The following is an 18,275-nucleotide window of genomic DNA, read 5'->3' as shown; positions in this document are numbered from 1 at the left end:
TAGTGTCAAAGATATTGTGATATTTTGTTTTTATCACCCAGCCTTACTGTTAGGTAGTTAAATCTACAGCAATGAATCATATTCTGTAGGATGATCATATGTTTGTCAGTACAAAGCAAGAGTTGGCATTAGCTGTGTCAGCCTCTAACTAACAAGCTAACAATTAACATAAACAAATAAAATGATGCGCATTGCTCTTTCTCTGGTCTGCCTAGCTCACACAGAGGTGGTGGGTGGGGCAAGAGGCCAGATCCAGAGTTTCTCAATGAGGGAGAAAGAGTAGATGTGCTTCCAGCCCTTTTTAGAGTATTTTAAACTTTTTTAATGTGGGGGGGGGGAAACATTTCTAACCACATATTAATCAGAGCAAAGTATTTAAAATATGTCTGGAGGGGAATGTTAAGGAGGAGCCTTTTTAAATCACTGGAGACCGTAATCTTTGCATTTCTTCCTCTTTCTCCTTTTTCTTCTTAAAGGTAGAATCAATAGGATTTGTCCAAGCTGTTCATAAATGTACCAGAAAGACTGTTGATTGTTTAGTCTCACTGACATTTTGGGTTGGTAAAGTGTTCCGTCATAAATGATGATTGAAAGTGATTATATTTATATGAATCCATAGTGTTGTTTTTTAGAAAATGCTGCATATTATACCTTAAATATCAATCAATATTTTATAGGAAAATTTTTCTTTTCCTCTAATAAAATGTAAAGATCCCAAACATGGATCCTAGTGTGAACGAGTCACAACCATGGATATTCATTTGATTGGATAGATATTATGTCAGATGATGATCCGGCCAAATGCTTTTAGAAGGAAGAAAAACTTTGCAACAGGGAAACATTGTGAAGTACACTCTCTTCTTGACTTTATCTGTTTATATTAAGATGCATATCTGCTGTGAACTTCCTGAATGTGAAATGAAGGACAATGTGCACCTTAAGGGTGGAAATGTGTTCTATCACATACACCTTTGTACCAGAATCAATACAAAAGTATTTTTTTTTAATTTTTCCTAAGTTGAAGTAGAACGCTCAGCTCGATACCCAGGTTCAGTAGAACAAATAGCTCAGCCTGTCAGTACCCAGTTTTTGATTTCTTTCGACTGCTGCTGACTCGACTTGCTGCAGTGGAAGAGCTGACTGTGTTGGCCTGATATGTGTGTGCGCAACAGCTGCATTAAATTAATGCTTTTAATTCTCAGTGTGAGAGGTGAAGGTAGATTCACCGACATCCAGATGTTCTATTCTGGGCTGTGCCAGTTTGATGCATGCAGACGTACAATTACTCAGATTAAAATTCAATGTGCACTTGGGTTTTTTTTTTTTTTTTGGAATGACCAGCGTCTATGCTGCTTTTTGACTGTTTCTTCCCCTTTGATGACTGAGGTGACTGCATGTCTTGGCTGCTTAGTATTCCTAGTATTATATCTTAGTATTCTTTTTAACCCATCTGTTTTTGTTTTGGCCTGAGTGATTGTGCACACTGTCCGTTTGACGTTTATTCTCTTTAAATTTAGCCGAAATTAATATCAAATGTTTGCAGAATGAGTAAGTGTCTGTTTATGACTCATAAGAAATCATTAATAATATTTAAGAAGGAGAAGGTGTTTATAATGGTTATATTGAGATATAATATGTTAATGGAGTCTGGAAAGTAGTAAGACAGTTTGCAGTTAGTTTTCCACCATGTGACCATGTGAACAGATGATAAACCTACTGAGAAACAAAGTGGAAAACAGGAGGACATTTTGTGTGAACAATAAAACTATCGATGGTTGGATTACCTTTAGCTGCTTCAGTTTCAGGGTCATGTTATTGTGCGGCTGTGTGGCTGACTGCTATCACACCTGAATAACAGATCGAGCCATCATTAATGTAAAAATCATCTATAGCTTGAGTCTTAGAAATGAGGTCCACAGTGAGAGTGAGCTTGTATGTGTGAGAACAACACTTCTTTTTAAGGTGTTAATGTATGACTGACCACTGTGTACACAGCTGTCCTGGGCAGCTTTTTAGACAGTGATGGGCGTTTGAGTTGTTTTTCGTGCTTTGTCTCTGTCTAAAGCTGGGCAGACACTGTGTTTTCATTGATGTACATTTTGTTAATTCACACTACAGGTTTTAATCAGTCTTTATGCACAGCCAGAGCCTGCAGCTTTTATGCTCACACTGTACGGATCAATTGAATGGCCACGATGTGGCTGCTAACACTGACAGTAAACACCGAACCCCTGGTTGGTTTTGTGACAGTTTCACTAAAATGTATTCAGATGAGAGAGCTGTGTCCTAAACAATGCTGACAGAAAAAAAAGGGAAAGGCAGTATTGCTTTCTGCAATTCTACAACCCTCTGATGACTAGGGTCTGTCTGTTCACATCATCACAGCGGTCTGAAGACAACATGTAAAACACTCCTCTGATAACAGTTTACGGATATTTGACAGCGGCCATGTGGGAAATCAGACTTGTGGAACTGCTCAAACTGCAAAGACTGACATGCCAGAAATCCATCAGTCCAGGGAAATTAATCGGGAGCACTGTCGCGACCCCCATCAAAAACTGCACAACGTCAAATGACAGCCGATCTGTCAGAAATTCATCCCCTTTCTAAAATTAGTTCGGGGCAGCCAATTCCGGTCTAAAATCTGTGCAGTCAGTCCCCGGCTTAACACACAGCCGCCAGCAAAGTGACAGAGAGAACAGATGCTGGTTGACTCTAAAAGGCTCTGAGTAATCAGACTGTGAATGCTTGTCTACATTGTTGTGATCTTCTGCAATTAGCAATGAAAAGTGTCTTTACATTTGTCACGTTTACGTTTTAAGTCTCTTTGCAAATGAAAATGTAACAATGAAAATGTAAGAAATTGCTTATTATAACAACTTAAAGATCCCCTCCACTCAGACTGTGTTTTTCTTATGTTTATGTCCCCTAAAATGTCTGTTCTTGACCAAAGACTATACTGACTCGTATCTGTGCAAAGTTTGTCACTGGAGAGGTGTTTTCACACACATCATGGCAAAGTACTTTAAAACATGTCTGGGGGGTCTTTAACTCACTTCCTGTTGGTTTAAACTTGTAAAACTTGTTATGTAATTAGGTCTCATCTTCGACAGAGAATTGACCCTTCGCTAAGCCCCGCCCTCCTTAGTTACTGTTGCTATGCCTGTCAAGCTATGCTAGTTACAGTGACAGCAGTGTCAGATTTAATATTGAAATTGGGAATAATGCTGTGTTTGATTTCACAGAGAAATAAACAAAAGCAGCTTCTCATTTCTAGCTCGCGTCCGTGGATTTTGTCGGTTTAAATTATGATGAAATTAGCCAGGCACACTAACATTCATAGCTTTCATTAGAGAAGATAAAGACAAAGTTTAATCCATTTTTCACTTGTTTTTTATGTTTTGAAAGATTACAAAAAAGACACCACCATCCACACTCATGAAACACAGAGTATCGCTCTTCTTCTTCTCTTCTCACCACTTCAACATGTAGAGAAATACAAAGCTCGACGGTCCTGCGGTGCCCCGCTTACAGTTTCTAATCTACGATTGGACAGTTGCTGTTTGCAGGAGCGGCTTAGCGAAGGGTCAGTTAAGGCCATCTGCAGTAAAAAAAAAAAAAAAAAAAAAATCCAATAACAAGGTGTCATCACTGAAATGTAGCCAAGAACAATGTGTACTGTCATTGTTGCAAACTAAACCGAACCAGGGATTTACGATCCTAACGTGATTGTAATCGTTGTTTAGTTTGTAGAAATGATGATCCTTAACAGATTTGAAGATGACGTTGCTGTTTGATACTACAGAAGGGTTCCTGTATTTGACCTCTACTGCTGCAGCAGTCTGTCAGCTGACAGACGGCAGTGGACACTGTGCAGCACAGGCAGCAGAGACAGAACAAATCCTGATCACAATTTTCCTAGTTAGAATATCACAACTGAAGTCAAATCAAACCTGACATCAACTGGGCAGCTGCAGACTTTTCTTTCTATGGTCTTGTCTCGTGTCTCATTACGTTCTCCAGAGTTGGCACGCAGCTTTTCTGGCCAATATCCGCAGAACTTAAAATGAACCAAATGCTTGTTTGTGTTTTTTTCTTTTTTTGAAAACATAACCAAAGGCACTTTTGCTGGAGATCAATGCTTGCTTGAAATATAAGAGAAAGTTGAGGCATTTTAATTAGTGAGTGAGTTTTGGGTTTATTTTCACAGCGTTATTACAGCAATCAAGCTTTTTGGAATTACAGAAAGGCACGCTTCATTTTAAATAGCCTTTTAGCAGCACCCGTCGGGTTTCTGTGAAACTCAATTTTGCTTCAGTTGTGTCTGATGTCTTCAGAGACAGGCAACAAAAGACATTAAATAGTCTTTCAGATCAGCTTTAAAAAATCATCTCACTTGAAAAAGGAAGACATTCATTAATGTTTGGTGAGATTTTTGAAATGTGAACAGCTCAGTTTTGTTCTCACTCAAGTAAGTTGCGCCCTTCAAAGGCAAGACTTCATCGGCTTTGTAATTTTAATGAAAGTAGTTGTTTCCTTTGAGTGATCTTTTGAGGTCTTAACAATCTGCATGCTGGAATAAAGCTCAGACAAACATGGAATAACAATATAGACGAGCAATTGTTTTGAACCATATCAGTTAGGAGAGTTTGGAGACCTTTTTTTTTAAGAAAGGAAAAGAATACATGATATTTTTCTATCTTTGCATCTATTTAACAGTTGACCTTTTAGAGAGACAGGTAGGATAGAGGGAGAGACAGGGGAATGGCTTGTGGAAGTTTTGATTACACATGGAGGCCAGCTGAGGACACCGTGGGCAGTATCTTTTAAAAACACATGTATTAAACATGTTTGACAAAACACGACTATTTGTTAAAGGTAGAATCAGTGGGATTAGTCTGAGCTTTTCATAAACGCACCAAAAAGATTTGGAAGGTTTACTGTCGTTTCTCATTTCGAGGAATTCAAATACTGATGTTTTGAGTTGGTGAAACGTCGGCCAACATGTAAACCGTCACCACACACTTATAGTGGGTCATAAGTGATGATTGACAGGGATTATCTTTCTGAGTCTAACATTACTTTTTTTTTATTTTTAGAAAATGTTGCGTATTATGCCTTCAAAACACTTAATTACAATTTCATTAAATGACGTCCACATAAATGTGGCCAACTAAATACAATGTGTGCACTGTTTCTCCAAACATTTCTATTGTTTATTAGAGGTGTAATAATCAATTCAGTGTTCACTGATCCAATATAATCAATGCGTGAAAATATTGATCTTTATTGTTGTCTTTAAGATACACCTTTATTTTGAAATTCCCTTGGCATGTCTTTGTCAGTAATGTCTGAAAGTGTTCAGGCCTCTGAATTTTATGAAAATCGTTTTATGGCTTAATTTCTGATATCAGCAAATAACGATCGTTGTCCAAATAATCAATATGATATCTTATCAGGATGAAACTTCTGATTTACAATCCTATTGTTCATGTAGAAATAAAAAAAAACTATAACTGTCCAAGCATGATATGCATAAAATGAGATAAGATAAAATAACAAACATTATTAATCCCACACTGAAGGATACAGCATGCGTGCAGGATAACTGCACACATGCTGTAGTACACACTGTGTGTAGTATTATACTAAGAGGGGAAAAAAAGTAGGCTAAATAATATTGCTTTGTGAAATGGATAATTCCACACACTTTGTACAGGACATCTGTGTTGGTAGACCAGCCCAGTTTTTCAGTTTATTTTTAAGGTTTTTAAGGTTTTTAAGGTATGTGTACTCGCCTACAATCTCAGTGTCCAATCTCTAGATGTTCACCTGTGAAGTCTGGAAAACCTTCCTTTGTCTTGCTGGCACTGATGTGAAGATAGCAGAGTTCACGCCAGTCAACAAAGTCAGTGATACCTGTATCCTGTATTCTGAAAAATAAGGATTCATAAATCAGGACACAACGTGATACACGGACTAGTTCAGAGAGAAATCCAGCACTGAATGTCTGTAAATATCTCATAAATATAATAAATATAGGATCCTCTCTGCCTCTCAGATCGAATTAGATTGTTTGTTTCTTTCCTTTGTCATTTTCTTTCATATGTCCTCATGAAAAACGTTACCACAGACAATCACAGCTTAAAACTCATTTTCTGTAGACTGCACTCTGTATTTGTCCCAACCCTACCCCAACCTGGCGCTGTAATTATTCACTGTAGTTGAATGTAGTATGCTAATGAAAATCAGTCGGTCACAAAGGTTTCATTTTGAACTCTGGGTGCTTCTGCATTCCAAACAGGGAGAAAGCTCGGGATAAATGCTCCAGGGAATTCCAATTTGAATAAAAAGAGATGATGCCTAACATCTTTAATTCATGTGTACAAAGCCCTGTAAGAAGTGTGTTCAGCAAAGTCAATGGCTGAGAATGTAAATGGTGTCAAATGAAGCTTCCCCTTATATCTGTAGACGCTCTTTAAGAATGTGCGTCAGAATAACCTGCAGTTATACTCCACTGCTCAATACTCGGGTATCGAATTCGGCGTGTTCACAAAGGCTGTTGACGTATGATCAAATATGCTGCTAGCAAACACCAGCGTACTCACACCGGCTGCAGGGTTCAGGGGGTGAGGTTGTGTGCACGTTGTAAATGTTCAGCTTTTTTTTTTTTAACCCATTAATGTCCACAGTGGAATTTCATCATCTCCCTTAGAGCGCTTAAAGTACTAACTGAGCTTTTTCAAATCAGTCTAAGCAGGAGGCAGCAGCACAAGTTTATTTTAACATCCTTTTTCAGTCATTAGTCACAAGGAATCATAGCAACCTGTATTTCCACTGGTGTTTTTGTGACTAAACAACCAAATATAGAATGATGGCTTTTTGTAACATACTAAGTATAGTTGGTAGTCATTGATCAGTTAATTGTGAGCAAGACACATAACAGGACATTTTTCTTTTCTTTAAGGTTATTATTTTTTTCCCTGCAAACAGGAAAGGGGGTAGACAAGCAAAGGGCTGCATGCTGGAGCCGAATCAGCGGTCGCTTCAGAGGATTGATAGCCTCAGTACATGGGGTGCATGCTCTTCCAACTGAGCTACAGAAGTACCCCATAAGGGCATTTTTCAGTGAAAAAAATGAACCTTTCAGTGCTCTCTGGTGAACAAACTATGTCGTAGAGACACTGTTTCTAAATGATCTGCTGTAATTACAAAATATAACGTCAGAAATAATCCGAATTAAAATCTCCTCCTGCTTTTTTTTTAGCTGGCTAATGTATGACTCACTGTAACTTTGCAGGGGAAAATGTAAACAGAGGCTTGTTTCACCTGATTTCAAGGAAAATCTGACCTGCTGGCAGCCATTAAGAATAACTACATAGAAATAGCTGATTTTCTCGTGGATGATCTTGGTTGCTCATGTAGGTCATATAGAGGCATTGGTATTAAATTGCAACAGTTTCTTAAACAGTTAAAAAGTCCTTGTAGTAGCTTTAACTAATCCATCTCATCTGAAGGATCAAACCAAAATAAAATGGAAAATATGTGGCTCTTAAATTACAAACAAAGTCAATAATCCTCTGGTATAGTTAGTCAAATCAAGTCAAGTCAAACTTTATTTATATAGCAAAGTATCACAAAGCACAATTTGCCTCAGGGGGCTTCTTCAACCTTTGTGTTCTTTGCAGAATGTGAGCAGAAAAACCTTTGGCTTCTGGACAGATTTCCTCTCATAATATCCAACCATTCGCAATAAAACAATACAGTATGCTCGTAATATAGGATTACACCAACAAGCTATGTGCTGACTTTGTTTTTAAATGCATTTTTATGATGTCATGTTCCAGCAAATATTTTTTTTCTTAGCATTTCCTGTATTTCTTCCTTTTTCCAGGCATGCACCGTGTCGGGAGCCCATCAACCCGTACTATGTCAACATTGGTTATGCTATGGCTCCTGCCACCAGCGCCAACGATAGTGAGCAGCAGAGTATGTCCAGCGACACGGACACAATTTCCCTCACCGACGGCAGTGTGTATGTATTTTCTCTCATATACACACACACATATCGTGGATAACATTGTTATACGAGATCATAAGGGCTGCATGTTTGGTTGCGATATGAGAATTTTATCATCAAAATAAAAGGCAGAACCTGGTGCTCTCTTTTAATATTACAAGTTGTTATTTAAAAGGAAGTATTGCACATTAGCCTTCCTTGAAGACAGAAATGAGGGTTTAATTGGCTTCAAAATTACACTTCTTGTCTGTTTTTACCTGATCTCAAACTTGAAGGGAAAGTCAGGATTATTTGACGTAGGGTTGTGTGAGGTACTTATCCATAGTCAGTGTATCACCTGCAGGCAATGTTGTTCAACATGACCCCAGTTTGGAGAAGTAGAGAGAAGCACCAGCACACAAGCTAAGCAATGTATTGCTGTGGATATTTAGAATATTTTCACTGCTTTAATTTTTTCTGATAGGAAACTATATAAGTCAAATATCGCTTACTCCAAACCAAACTCTAGAGGCAAAATCAGCCATTTTGAATTTTTTTAAACCTTATTTTACCTGAGTCACTGGTCTACCACAGCCTCAATCTGTAATTTTTATGTATGTTATTGTGTGAAAGTGAAAGTAAAGCGGTTAAAATATTCTAAATATAGCCTACACATATTGACTTTTTGTTTTTTAGATGGATCGATTTTAAGTAGCTGAGCCTGTTCACTGCCTAGCTTCCTACATCAGTACTCCTCCCTTATATCAAGTTATCTGAACTATTCCTTTAACAACAGGAGCAGGAACTGAAATGTCTCATCTGCTCATTAGCCAAACCAGTAAAGGCTGTTAGTATTGATCTCTAATGCTAATTAGGGAAACCCACTCTGAGCAGAGTTAAAACGTGTCTGACAGAATGTACAGAAATTAAACCAGTAATCTACTGACCTCTTTCACAAATGTGACACAAGAACTGGCTTGAAATGTGTAATTATAGTCTTTCGAGTCACAGTTCTTAATTTTGGGTGAACAAAGCAAAATTTGTTTTCTTTTATGACTGACTTTGTTTGGACACGAGCATGAAGCCAAAGGCAGCGTTCTTTACCATCTGGGATCACTTGGACACAAGACTCAGCTCAGTGTGCAAACCAGGCATGTGCTGGTGAAAGAAGATTTAAAACATAATGTTTTGTAGGTGCAGAGATGGCACTGGGGAATTATATGACGAAAAAAAACTTCAAAGCTTGCACAACTGGACAAAAATGTGTTTGAAGCTGAATGGATTAGGGGCTGTTATCAGCTAATTGGTCCAGAGCTTCCAGCACAGGAGAGTGTGAAACCCAGCATGACCAATACCACATGGAATTACCGACTCATGGATGTGTTAACATGTAACTGTAATCTGCCAGACCACTTGTGGTGCAGCAGGGACACAATAAGCCTGTGAGAATGCCTGTCCTGCTGCACTGATTAATCAGAACTTACAAGGTGTTCGTTTTAGGCAGAAATGCAGCAGAAAGCTTTCGACTTCAAAGCTGCCTGTGTTGTTTATTCATGAGGATGTTTTATGAAAATGTCTTTGTTGTTAATTCCAGAGATGGGGTTCCACCCTACAGATACCGCAAACAGCATCGCCGGGAGATGCACGAAAGTGCCAAAGCAAATGGGCGAGTGCCACTACCTCATATTCCAGTGAGTTATTCATGGGTTCTTTTCCCTTCCCTCTCACTTTCTGCCTCTACACCTCTCTTTAACTGTCTATCTCTGCCTTATTTTTCTCCGCTCCACCCTTGGAGATGTGCATATTTAAGTTCTGCTGTGTCGCAGGGCCTGTGATGGAGTATAAGAATAGCTGATGGTGAAAGAGAAGGCTGTCTAAATGCAGCTTGATGCTTTCCTAAGCTGTGTGCGCTGAAGCCTAGCAGACATGAATCCTCCCCTGTGACAGCCTGATGCCTCCCTCTGCAGCTTACACTGTCTCTTGGTAGGAAAACCCCGGCCCTAATTAGGCCTCGGAGTAAAGAGTCAAATTAAAACTCCACACGTAGCATCCTATTAGGATGCATGAATTGACTGTATAGTAGAGCACAAATCCCCAAAGCACAACACTCACGTTTCCCTGGCGCAACAAATTAATCATGACTTTGCTGCATTCGTAATAAGAAGATTGACGGGGCTTGTAGGGCGTTTTTTTTTTAAATGTCACTTTGTTTTCCGGCCCTTTTTTAATAGAAGCTGGTTACAAATCAGGAGTTAACAGCTTTGATTTGTCATAATTGCAGTGCAATAAGTCGTGCTGGCAGGAAAGGAAATAAATGTCACTCATGTCCTTATTAAGGCAAGATTATACCACATTTCATACTTGAAGTGCATTACATAGTTAATGACAGCGTAAAAAGCATAAAAGCATTAAAAGGAGATTGTGTTATTTGAGATTAGAGTACATTTATTATCCTGTAGTTTATGCTCCCAAAATTATTTTGAAAGGTGAAATAAAACAAAAAGTTTGGTACTAAATGAAATATTTTTCAGTGTAGACGTGCCCATCAAATGGATTTATGTTATTAAAGGTCATGCATTTTTGATATTTCCACATATATTCTCTATTGTGAGGCGGAAAACACATTACCATGTCAGAAAGAGTCAGCTTCAGTAGTATTCAGTGCTCAAGTTTTGTTGCACGTTATTTAATATTAAAACGTTTTATCCTTTTAGACGTTCACCTCTTGACACTGTCTCCTTTAATGTTTCCTGCTTATGTTTTAGTCCCTTCATATGATCACTGACAGGATGTAAAGGTCAGTGTGGTAAAACTGGCCATAGGTTGTTGACAGTAGTGCACTAATGTCAGAAATTCAGTGCTTACAGTCTGACACATCTGCCCCCCAGCGCACAAACCGGATTCCAAAGGATATCCATGTGGAGCCGGGAAGGTTTGCTGCAGAGCTGATCAGCAGACTGGAGGGCGTACTGAGGGAGAGAGAAGCTGAGGAGAAACTAGAGGAGCGACTGAAGAGAGTACGACTGGTATGTTCCCTCTGCTTTCTGAACCAGCATCCACTGTTAAGAGCACAAGCACGGTCACTGTTTTCTTAATTTGGTTTAACGTGTGTGAGTCAGAGTCATCTGTCAGGAGTCATTGCAGAGGTTCACACTGCAGAGCACTGTCTGGACACTAAATGACCTCCGGCATAATACAATTGAAGGTGTGCGAGGAAGGAAAAAGAACACACATGTATAGCCTCTATGAGGCGCTGTCAGGATCTGAATTTAACTGCCACCATGTTAGCTTCTCGTGACACCAACTAAATCTTATTGGAGGCCAGGAGGGAAAGAAAATTGAAGAGTAGAAGCAGTTTCAAAAATGCTAGGATGCTGTGTAAAATGTAAACGTGAAACAGAATGCAGTGATTTGCAAATCTTTTTCGACATATATTCAGTTGAATATTGTACAAAGACAAGATATTTAGTATTCAGACTAATAAACTTTAAACTGTGATTTTCATAATCTCTTTAATCTGCCACTTATTTTCCAGATTAAATTATTTTTATTAGCGTTAATATGTGCAATATGGCTAAGTGCAATATCTAAATTACGGGAGCTGCAATTTTTGACAGAGAAGAATGTGTCACAACATTGTCAACATTTGACAATGTGAAAAACAATGAAATGATTAATCGATTTATCAAAATAATTGCAGATTCATGTCAGTCATGTAGCTAAAGCAGTTTGTATAATATCAGAAGTGTTTTATTGAATATGAAGTAATATTTTACATCAGACTTTGGAAAGAGTGAAGAGCTCCTGGCTTTTGCTGTTTTCAGTGAATGTGTTCTGTTTATGAGGATCTCCTTTTAAATCATCATTCTTGATTTCAAATAACTCCTCTTCACTCTGATTTACTTTAATAAAAAAATAATTAAATAAATTATGATCATAGATAGCGTATTGAAAAGCAGACTGAATATTGAACAGTATTAGTAACACCACCAAAGCCCATTTCTGAGCCAGAAAGCGAGATGTGTGTCTGGCCGTTGGGCTTAAAGTTTCCTGTAACAAAGGAGACTTAAATCCGTCTGGCCTTAATGAAATTAATGAGGCTAGCCATTTGAACGGGGAATAAAACAACATTATGAATCATTTGGAGAATTCCATCATCGGCCTGTCAGCGATCTGGCTTCGTCGATGAATCAGATGGAGCACCTGCACGCTCGGCCACTTGTAAGCCTGGAACAGTGTGCCGCCTGTTTGATGTCACTTGAACGGTGATGAAATGGTTGCTGCTACCACAAACGAAATCTCCCTCAGTGCACTGAGCCAAATATTAAGTCTCAAGGCAGACAATTTATGTGGTTTGGCCCTGAAAGGAGAGAAGCTGCCATCACACAGTTCGAGGTTTTCTTTATTAAACCTGGAGGCAAGCATGAAATGACTGCTATCGTCAAGTGATACTTTTAACCATAATATCAGAGGTATTAAAAATGATATGGCTATAATTCATAAAGAATTTCTGTAGCATAAAATCAAATTGAAAAATCCACCATCTGGTTAAAAATTTATGTTATAATTTCATTGCTGTGAGGAAAAGGTCCATGTGAGTGACTTAACTTACTGCCACAGCTCCGTCATTGTCTGCTAAGAATTAAATTATGGCTTCAAGTAATGTAATCTGTTGGAACAATGGATCTTTTGGCCCAGCTATGCACCGGATGATTCACATAAACAAGAGCAACAACGTGCTGTTCACAAAAACACAGCAATGGCAGAGTCTCAGGATGAGCAGGATGATCATCGCTTGTCTGAAATGGATTTTTATTTGGTATTAACAAGATAATACAGCATACAACCACGCTATTACGCCTCACAAAGAGAGGCACAATGTTGTATAAATTAGCTGCTGTAGGCTGTTATCAGCAGAACCACATCCACCACTCTAGAATATCTGCTGCTGTCAAGAATTTTAATTTTCAAATGTGGAAAAATGTGCTCAAATGAAGATGTCGTGGTTCCATGAATAACCTCCAGTGGGCTCAGCTAGCACAGATACCTGGATCACATCAATTATTAAAAACCTGCCAAAAATATTTGGCTGAATTCGGCATCGTTTATGATATTTCTGAATCTAAGAAAGCAGTAGGCACGGGGAAGTTAAGTTTGGGTGGGAGCAGGATGAGAAACCCCTTGATGTTTGATTTGATGCAGTTATAGCAAATGGATGGTGAGCACAGGGTAGTAGGAAACTCAGCTGGTTTGGCATCTTCACAAGTGAAGCTTTATTTAATAATTAACATAACTGACATAAAAAATTTGGGCATGGGCTGGCTCAAAGATGAGAGTGAAACCCCTGCCTACTGTTGTCTTTCCACTATATCTCTTTGTTCTCTCCCCTTCCTTCTTTTTCTGCCAAAGTGTTTCTAACTTTATACAGGATGAACCAAAGAAATAAAGCTCATGCATCATGGGAAATTATGGAAATGAGAGCTGTCTCTCAGCTGAACATGTGAATGTCACAAGCCAGAATCCTACTTCTCCACACAATGGTTGAAGGATGACAGAAGTTACATTACACAAACTTCACAAGCTTTCCAGGCTGAAGTTCAGTTTCAGCCTCATGTAATCTTACTACTTCTACTATTTCTACTCCTATAATATATAATAAAGATGATAATGATAATAGTAAGTTGGTATGGCTGTAATATCTGTTTTGACCGGATTGAAACTGAAAAAAGTGGATTCGTACATCTCTGCCCAATGGTGCTCACTGCTCCAGCTGTATTAAAAACATTTTCTTAAGGTGTTATGTGAAAATTCAAAATGGAATATTTAGTGATTTGACAAACTGTGTGAAATGTGCAGCTCCAGTGAGAAAATATTGGGTTTAGGATTTCATTTATTCATAAATTATGTAGTAATGGTGGTGTTACAGTTTAATACTGCTGAATTCTCCATCGCTGCACATCCTCCACTGCCTGCACTGCCTGCTTATCAAATGCTAATACGAATGCCTGCAGCACCCCACCCCATGATTCCCCCCGGAGCAGATTTCTGTCAGAGCGTGATTTTGTCCCTGTCACTCAGAGCTCAAACTGCATTCGACTGCACTTGTCATTACATGAAACAACACAAATGTGTTGTGTGCATGCATACCACCTCCCAAACCTGATACTGTTGTATCCTTGGTGTGTCAACAAACCTCTGCAGTAAGAATGAGCAGACACATACTGGCAGATGGTGAAAATCTGCCATCTTCAGGTTGAAATAAGTACACCTTATGCACCTTGATAGAATAAACTCTTTCTTACTTTCAAATATGTTGGGAAATAAGGTCTTAAAATAATAAAATCGCATAAACGCACATAATATAGCTTAGTTTTATCAAAGTGTTGGGTATAATATGCCTCAGATATTCATACACTGTCTTTATAAACTGGATTTATTTTGCTAGATTTTTATTCCAGATTAATTTTTTTCCTCTAAATGATTTTTTGTTATGTTTCTGTGTGTTTTTGTTCTACAGGAAGAGGACGGTGATGAAGTCATGTCCATAGCCACAGCATTATCCAGTCACAGGCTCCCCCCTGGTGCTTATTCGCAGAATTACAACCCCCGCTATGGTGACATCAGTTACAGTGGTCCTTTAATGAGAGACGCTCATGAGGAGAACCCTGAGAGCATCCTGGATGACCACGTCAAGCGGGTCATGAAGACTCCCGGCTGCCAGTCACCAGGCACAGGCCGCCACTCTCCCAAGTCACGCTCACCAGATGGTTTCCCGGGGGGCAAAGGGGTGGGATTCGGAGCGGTGCTCACCTCAGGCCAAGGTAAACATCTATCCAGGCACGGTGTCAAGGGAGAGAGCAGCCACCAGTACCACCACAAACACGTGCACCACATCCACCACGCAGGCGTCGGGAAGCCCAAAGAGCAGGTGGAGGCTGAGGCAGCCATGCGCGTGCATGGCAGCTTTTCCTGGAGCATGGAGACGAGTCATTATGGATCAAAGTCTCGCAGCTACGCAGATGGCATGGGATCCTACCCAATGGAGCATACAGGGTATAGGTATGCACTGAACTCAATCAGTAGTTTATATTTTGTCATTACTTCACCCAAAATGCTTTTTGCTTTCTATTTACCAGCTGTTTTCTTCCATTATACAGCAGCAAAGGTGGCACACAGTGTAAAAGAGCATTCAAGAAAGGTGAAGAAGTGCGGCCTTACGACATGCCTGGGCCTGCAGAGGAGATGGAGAAAAACCAGAAGATCCTTTTGTGGCTGATGGAAGGACAAAAAGAAATGGTTCAGCATAAGAGGAGCCCGTATGGGTGAGTGATGACAGCTGACTTTATTTGAGTACAAGCACTTTTTTTTTTATCTTCTCAGTCAGTTGCTTTAAAGAATCTCTTGTGCCATTGTCATGTTTTGTTCTTAAATACTACTTGGTGTATCACTTAAAGGAAAGATTTCCTTTTCCAGTACAATAATGTACATTTGTGCTCCCCACAAATTAAAGCAAAAATAAGAATGCTACTGTTAGTGTGTTTCTGTTCAGGTTTACCTGCACAGCTGCATGAGAGAATGAACTTTTACTCAGAGCGAGTGTGGTATGGTTTTACCAGCAGTAGGTGATGATTTGAACAGAAAACAGCAGGCATGAAGTTGCAGAAGTTAGTTTGATCTAGAGCAGGGTTTCTCAAACGTAATACACCACATAACCACCTCAGAAAATATTGAGCTTTCCAAGCACCACTTTAGTGTTTTGCGTCGTTTGGTGCAAGCAGGTTTAGTGAACATGTGAGAGCCACTAGCTCTCCTGCTTGGTTCACTGTCGTTCATTTCATTTGGAGCTACGATTGCAGTGAAGCGTTCAATTTCATTCTCTTTATTTTACCTCTGCTTATTATCTTGCCATCACAGTTTAGTTTGTAAATAGTGGATGGATGGCATGTATGCATGCTACGTGCATAATCATGACTCTCCCTGGGCAAGCTGCCCTGTGATTTTTCCTCTTTCTGAAGGTCTCATGTGCCCACTGTTTCCCAGTGTATAGAGAAGTATTTAGAAATAACCTGTTTATTTTTAATTCTAACGTTTAGGTAATGAGCTAACAAACTGCTAACTAGGAAGTAAACTACTTCTTGCTAACAACAAAAAGTAGTCAGTTCACTGCCTAATCTTTGACTTAAAATTTTAGGAGTACCACTGGGTCCAAGAGGACGACAGGCCATGAGGGATCCCGTCTCAGCTCGGCAGAGAGAATGGGGTCGGTGCACCCGTGCGTCGGTGCCCAAATGCGGAACAATGTGCAGCCGTCTCACCCTTTCATCCAGGATCCCACCATGCCCCCCAATCCAGCCCCCAGTCCCCTCATCCAGCTGGAGGAGGTGCGCCGGCGGCTTGAGGAGGAGAAGATAAAGTCTGGAACGCTACAACCCAAGCAGAGGTAAGTGGACAGTCCCATGACCACAGTTATTTGAGCAGTTAATCAGTGCAGTTTTTCCAGCAGAAACTGTTCAACTGGATCCGGGGGGAAGAAGCCGGATCTGTCCTTTTTCTTTAGTCAAAATGAAACAGTTGCCTTTTTGTTCTGTAGCCTGTGTGCTCCTCAGGGCCGCTCTGTATCTAACTGCAGGGGTTTTTCGGTCCCTCAGGTATGTGATGGAGGTGATCCAGAGGGGTCGTACCGCAGTCAGGCCTGCACTGTTCCCTTCACTCAGCGTGGTGCCCGCCGTTTCTGACAGCGAGCTCTCCGAGCCCGAGTATGTCCACTGTGTCTTACCAGTCACTTTTCCCACTATCTCCAAATATTCCCACAGACCATGGCAACCCACCTCACTTCCCATTCTCATTACTGCTAGATTAGTTACCCATGACTCTGTATTTATGTAGAGCTACTAAAAAGAAACATTTAGAAACCAGTAATGAGCAATTTCCCTCCTTAACTCCCTTCTCTGTGTGCTGTATTTGTTGTGTCATTATGTAGTGTCCCGCATTCTGTGCCTCAGTTTGTTTTAATGTGGTGTCGTGTCTCAACCAGCATCCACACACTCCTCATCAGCTTAAGATGTTGAGCCAGTTGACAGTATCAAATATTAACAATGTACAATAACACTTTATTTGAAGGAGTGTGCATAAAACTGACATGGCACTGTCATAACCATGCCATTAAACCTGCCATGAACATGAAGGAGTTTTTACGAATGTTTTTGACTGTTCTTAGTAAGTCTCCTTCGGTCAGTTATGTAATTTTTAGTGCAAAGTTGACATGGGCGATCTTGAGATTAGTAAGTTTTCTTTGACCTCAAGTTAAGTGTTACCTGTCATAAAGATGTCATTATCTTTTATAACACCATCAGATGTTTTTATAACGGTGCTATGAACAATTTACTCGACTTCAACTGCAGTGATACCACTATCTGATGAACTGTAGCTGGTGTGAACAAGGTGTCATAACAAAAACTTTGTTAGCTTGATCAATGCTAAGTTGTTGTAGCAGAGACGTCTAAAACAATGTCAACATTTCATTAAAAATTACATAATTAACAGGTGTCATGACATGGTTATGACAGTTTTATCCCTTACCCCTAAACACTCAGGGCAGAGCTATACTGTGGCTGATTATATAAGGAGAGTGTCTTGTTTTGTGCCAAGTATTATAAAATTAAAATGCTGTGCATTTTGATTTAGAGCAGCGGTCAAACCTTTTACTGGAGCCATCTGTGTCTCTATTTTCATTCAGTGAGGGAAAAAAAAGAAGAAAAATCAGTGTCCATCCATGGTATAAACTCTATTATTTCTCCATCAGACTTGATGGTAGAAATGTGTCAAGTCCCTTGCTGGTTATTTCCCATGAAGATCAGAAAGAGATTCACAGAGGAAGCAGGAGTGTTCTTGCAGAGGCAGAAGTATTGGAGGAGAGGGCCGCCTTTTTGATATTTTGTCAGAAACACATTTCTGTTTGATGTTTGACTGCCCTCTCAGATGGGTACTTAACAGATGGAGGCGGATAGGGGAACTGTGTAAGAGACAGATGAAAGGCAGATTACTCAGCACGGCCAGTGGGTGAAGCCTCTGATCGAGCCTGTGAGGACTGGGGTTCAGGACCGGATCAAGACTGACTGAACCTTTCAGTACCTCCAGTGCCCAAACTCGAAAATGTCTGAAGGATAGCTGAGAGACAGGAGTTTGGAAGAAATTCAGGTTGATTTTTATGAAAGAACATGGTGGTTTTGAGGTGCATTGCTCAATTTCACAAAAAAAAAAGAGAGATTATAGATTA

At 39.7% G+C, this 18,275-nt stretch overlaps 1 protein-coding gene across 4 annotated transcripts in view; it reads left to right on the top strand.

The window, feature by feature from the left end:
• The window catches only part of axin1 (axin 1), a 39,972-nt gene that overhangs the window by 17,080 nt on the left and 4,617 nt on the right, over positions 1-18,275 (top strand). For 3 of the 4 annotated variants that reach the window (XM_084743976.1, XM_084743977.1, XM_084743978.1), the window contains 7 exons: positions 7,895-8,035; positions 9,594-9,690; positions 10,888-11,025; positions 14,517-15,058; positions 15,157-15,321; positions 16,191-16,439; positions 16,648-16,755. In XM_084743976.1, the coding sequence (XP_084600102.1) occupies positions 7,895-8,035; positions 9,594-9,690; positions 10,888-11,025; positions 14,517-15,058; positions 15,157-15,321; positions 16,191-16,439; positions 16,648-16,755 (1,440 nt within the window). The remainder of the gene's footprint in view (positions 1-7,894; positions 8,036-9,593; positions 9,691-10,887; positions 11,026-14,516; positions 15,059-15,156; positions 15,322-16,190; positions 16,440-16,647; positions 16,756-18,275) is intronic. The other variant, XM_084743979.1, reaches the window with a different exon arrangement.

This window comes from Lutjanus erythropterus, chromosome 19 (assembly GCF_056507025.1).
Source record: "Lutjanus erythropterus isolate fLutEry1 chromosome 19, fLutEry1.hap2, whole genome shotgun sequence".
Lineage (NCBI taxonomy): Eukaryota > Metazoa > Chordata > Actinopteri > Lutjaniformes > Lutjanidae > Lutjanus > Lutjanus erythropterus.
Note: the sequence above shows the minus strand (reverse complement) of the source record. Positions and strands in the feature narration are given on the sequence as shown.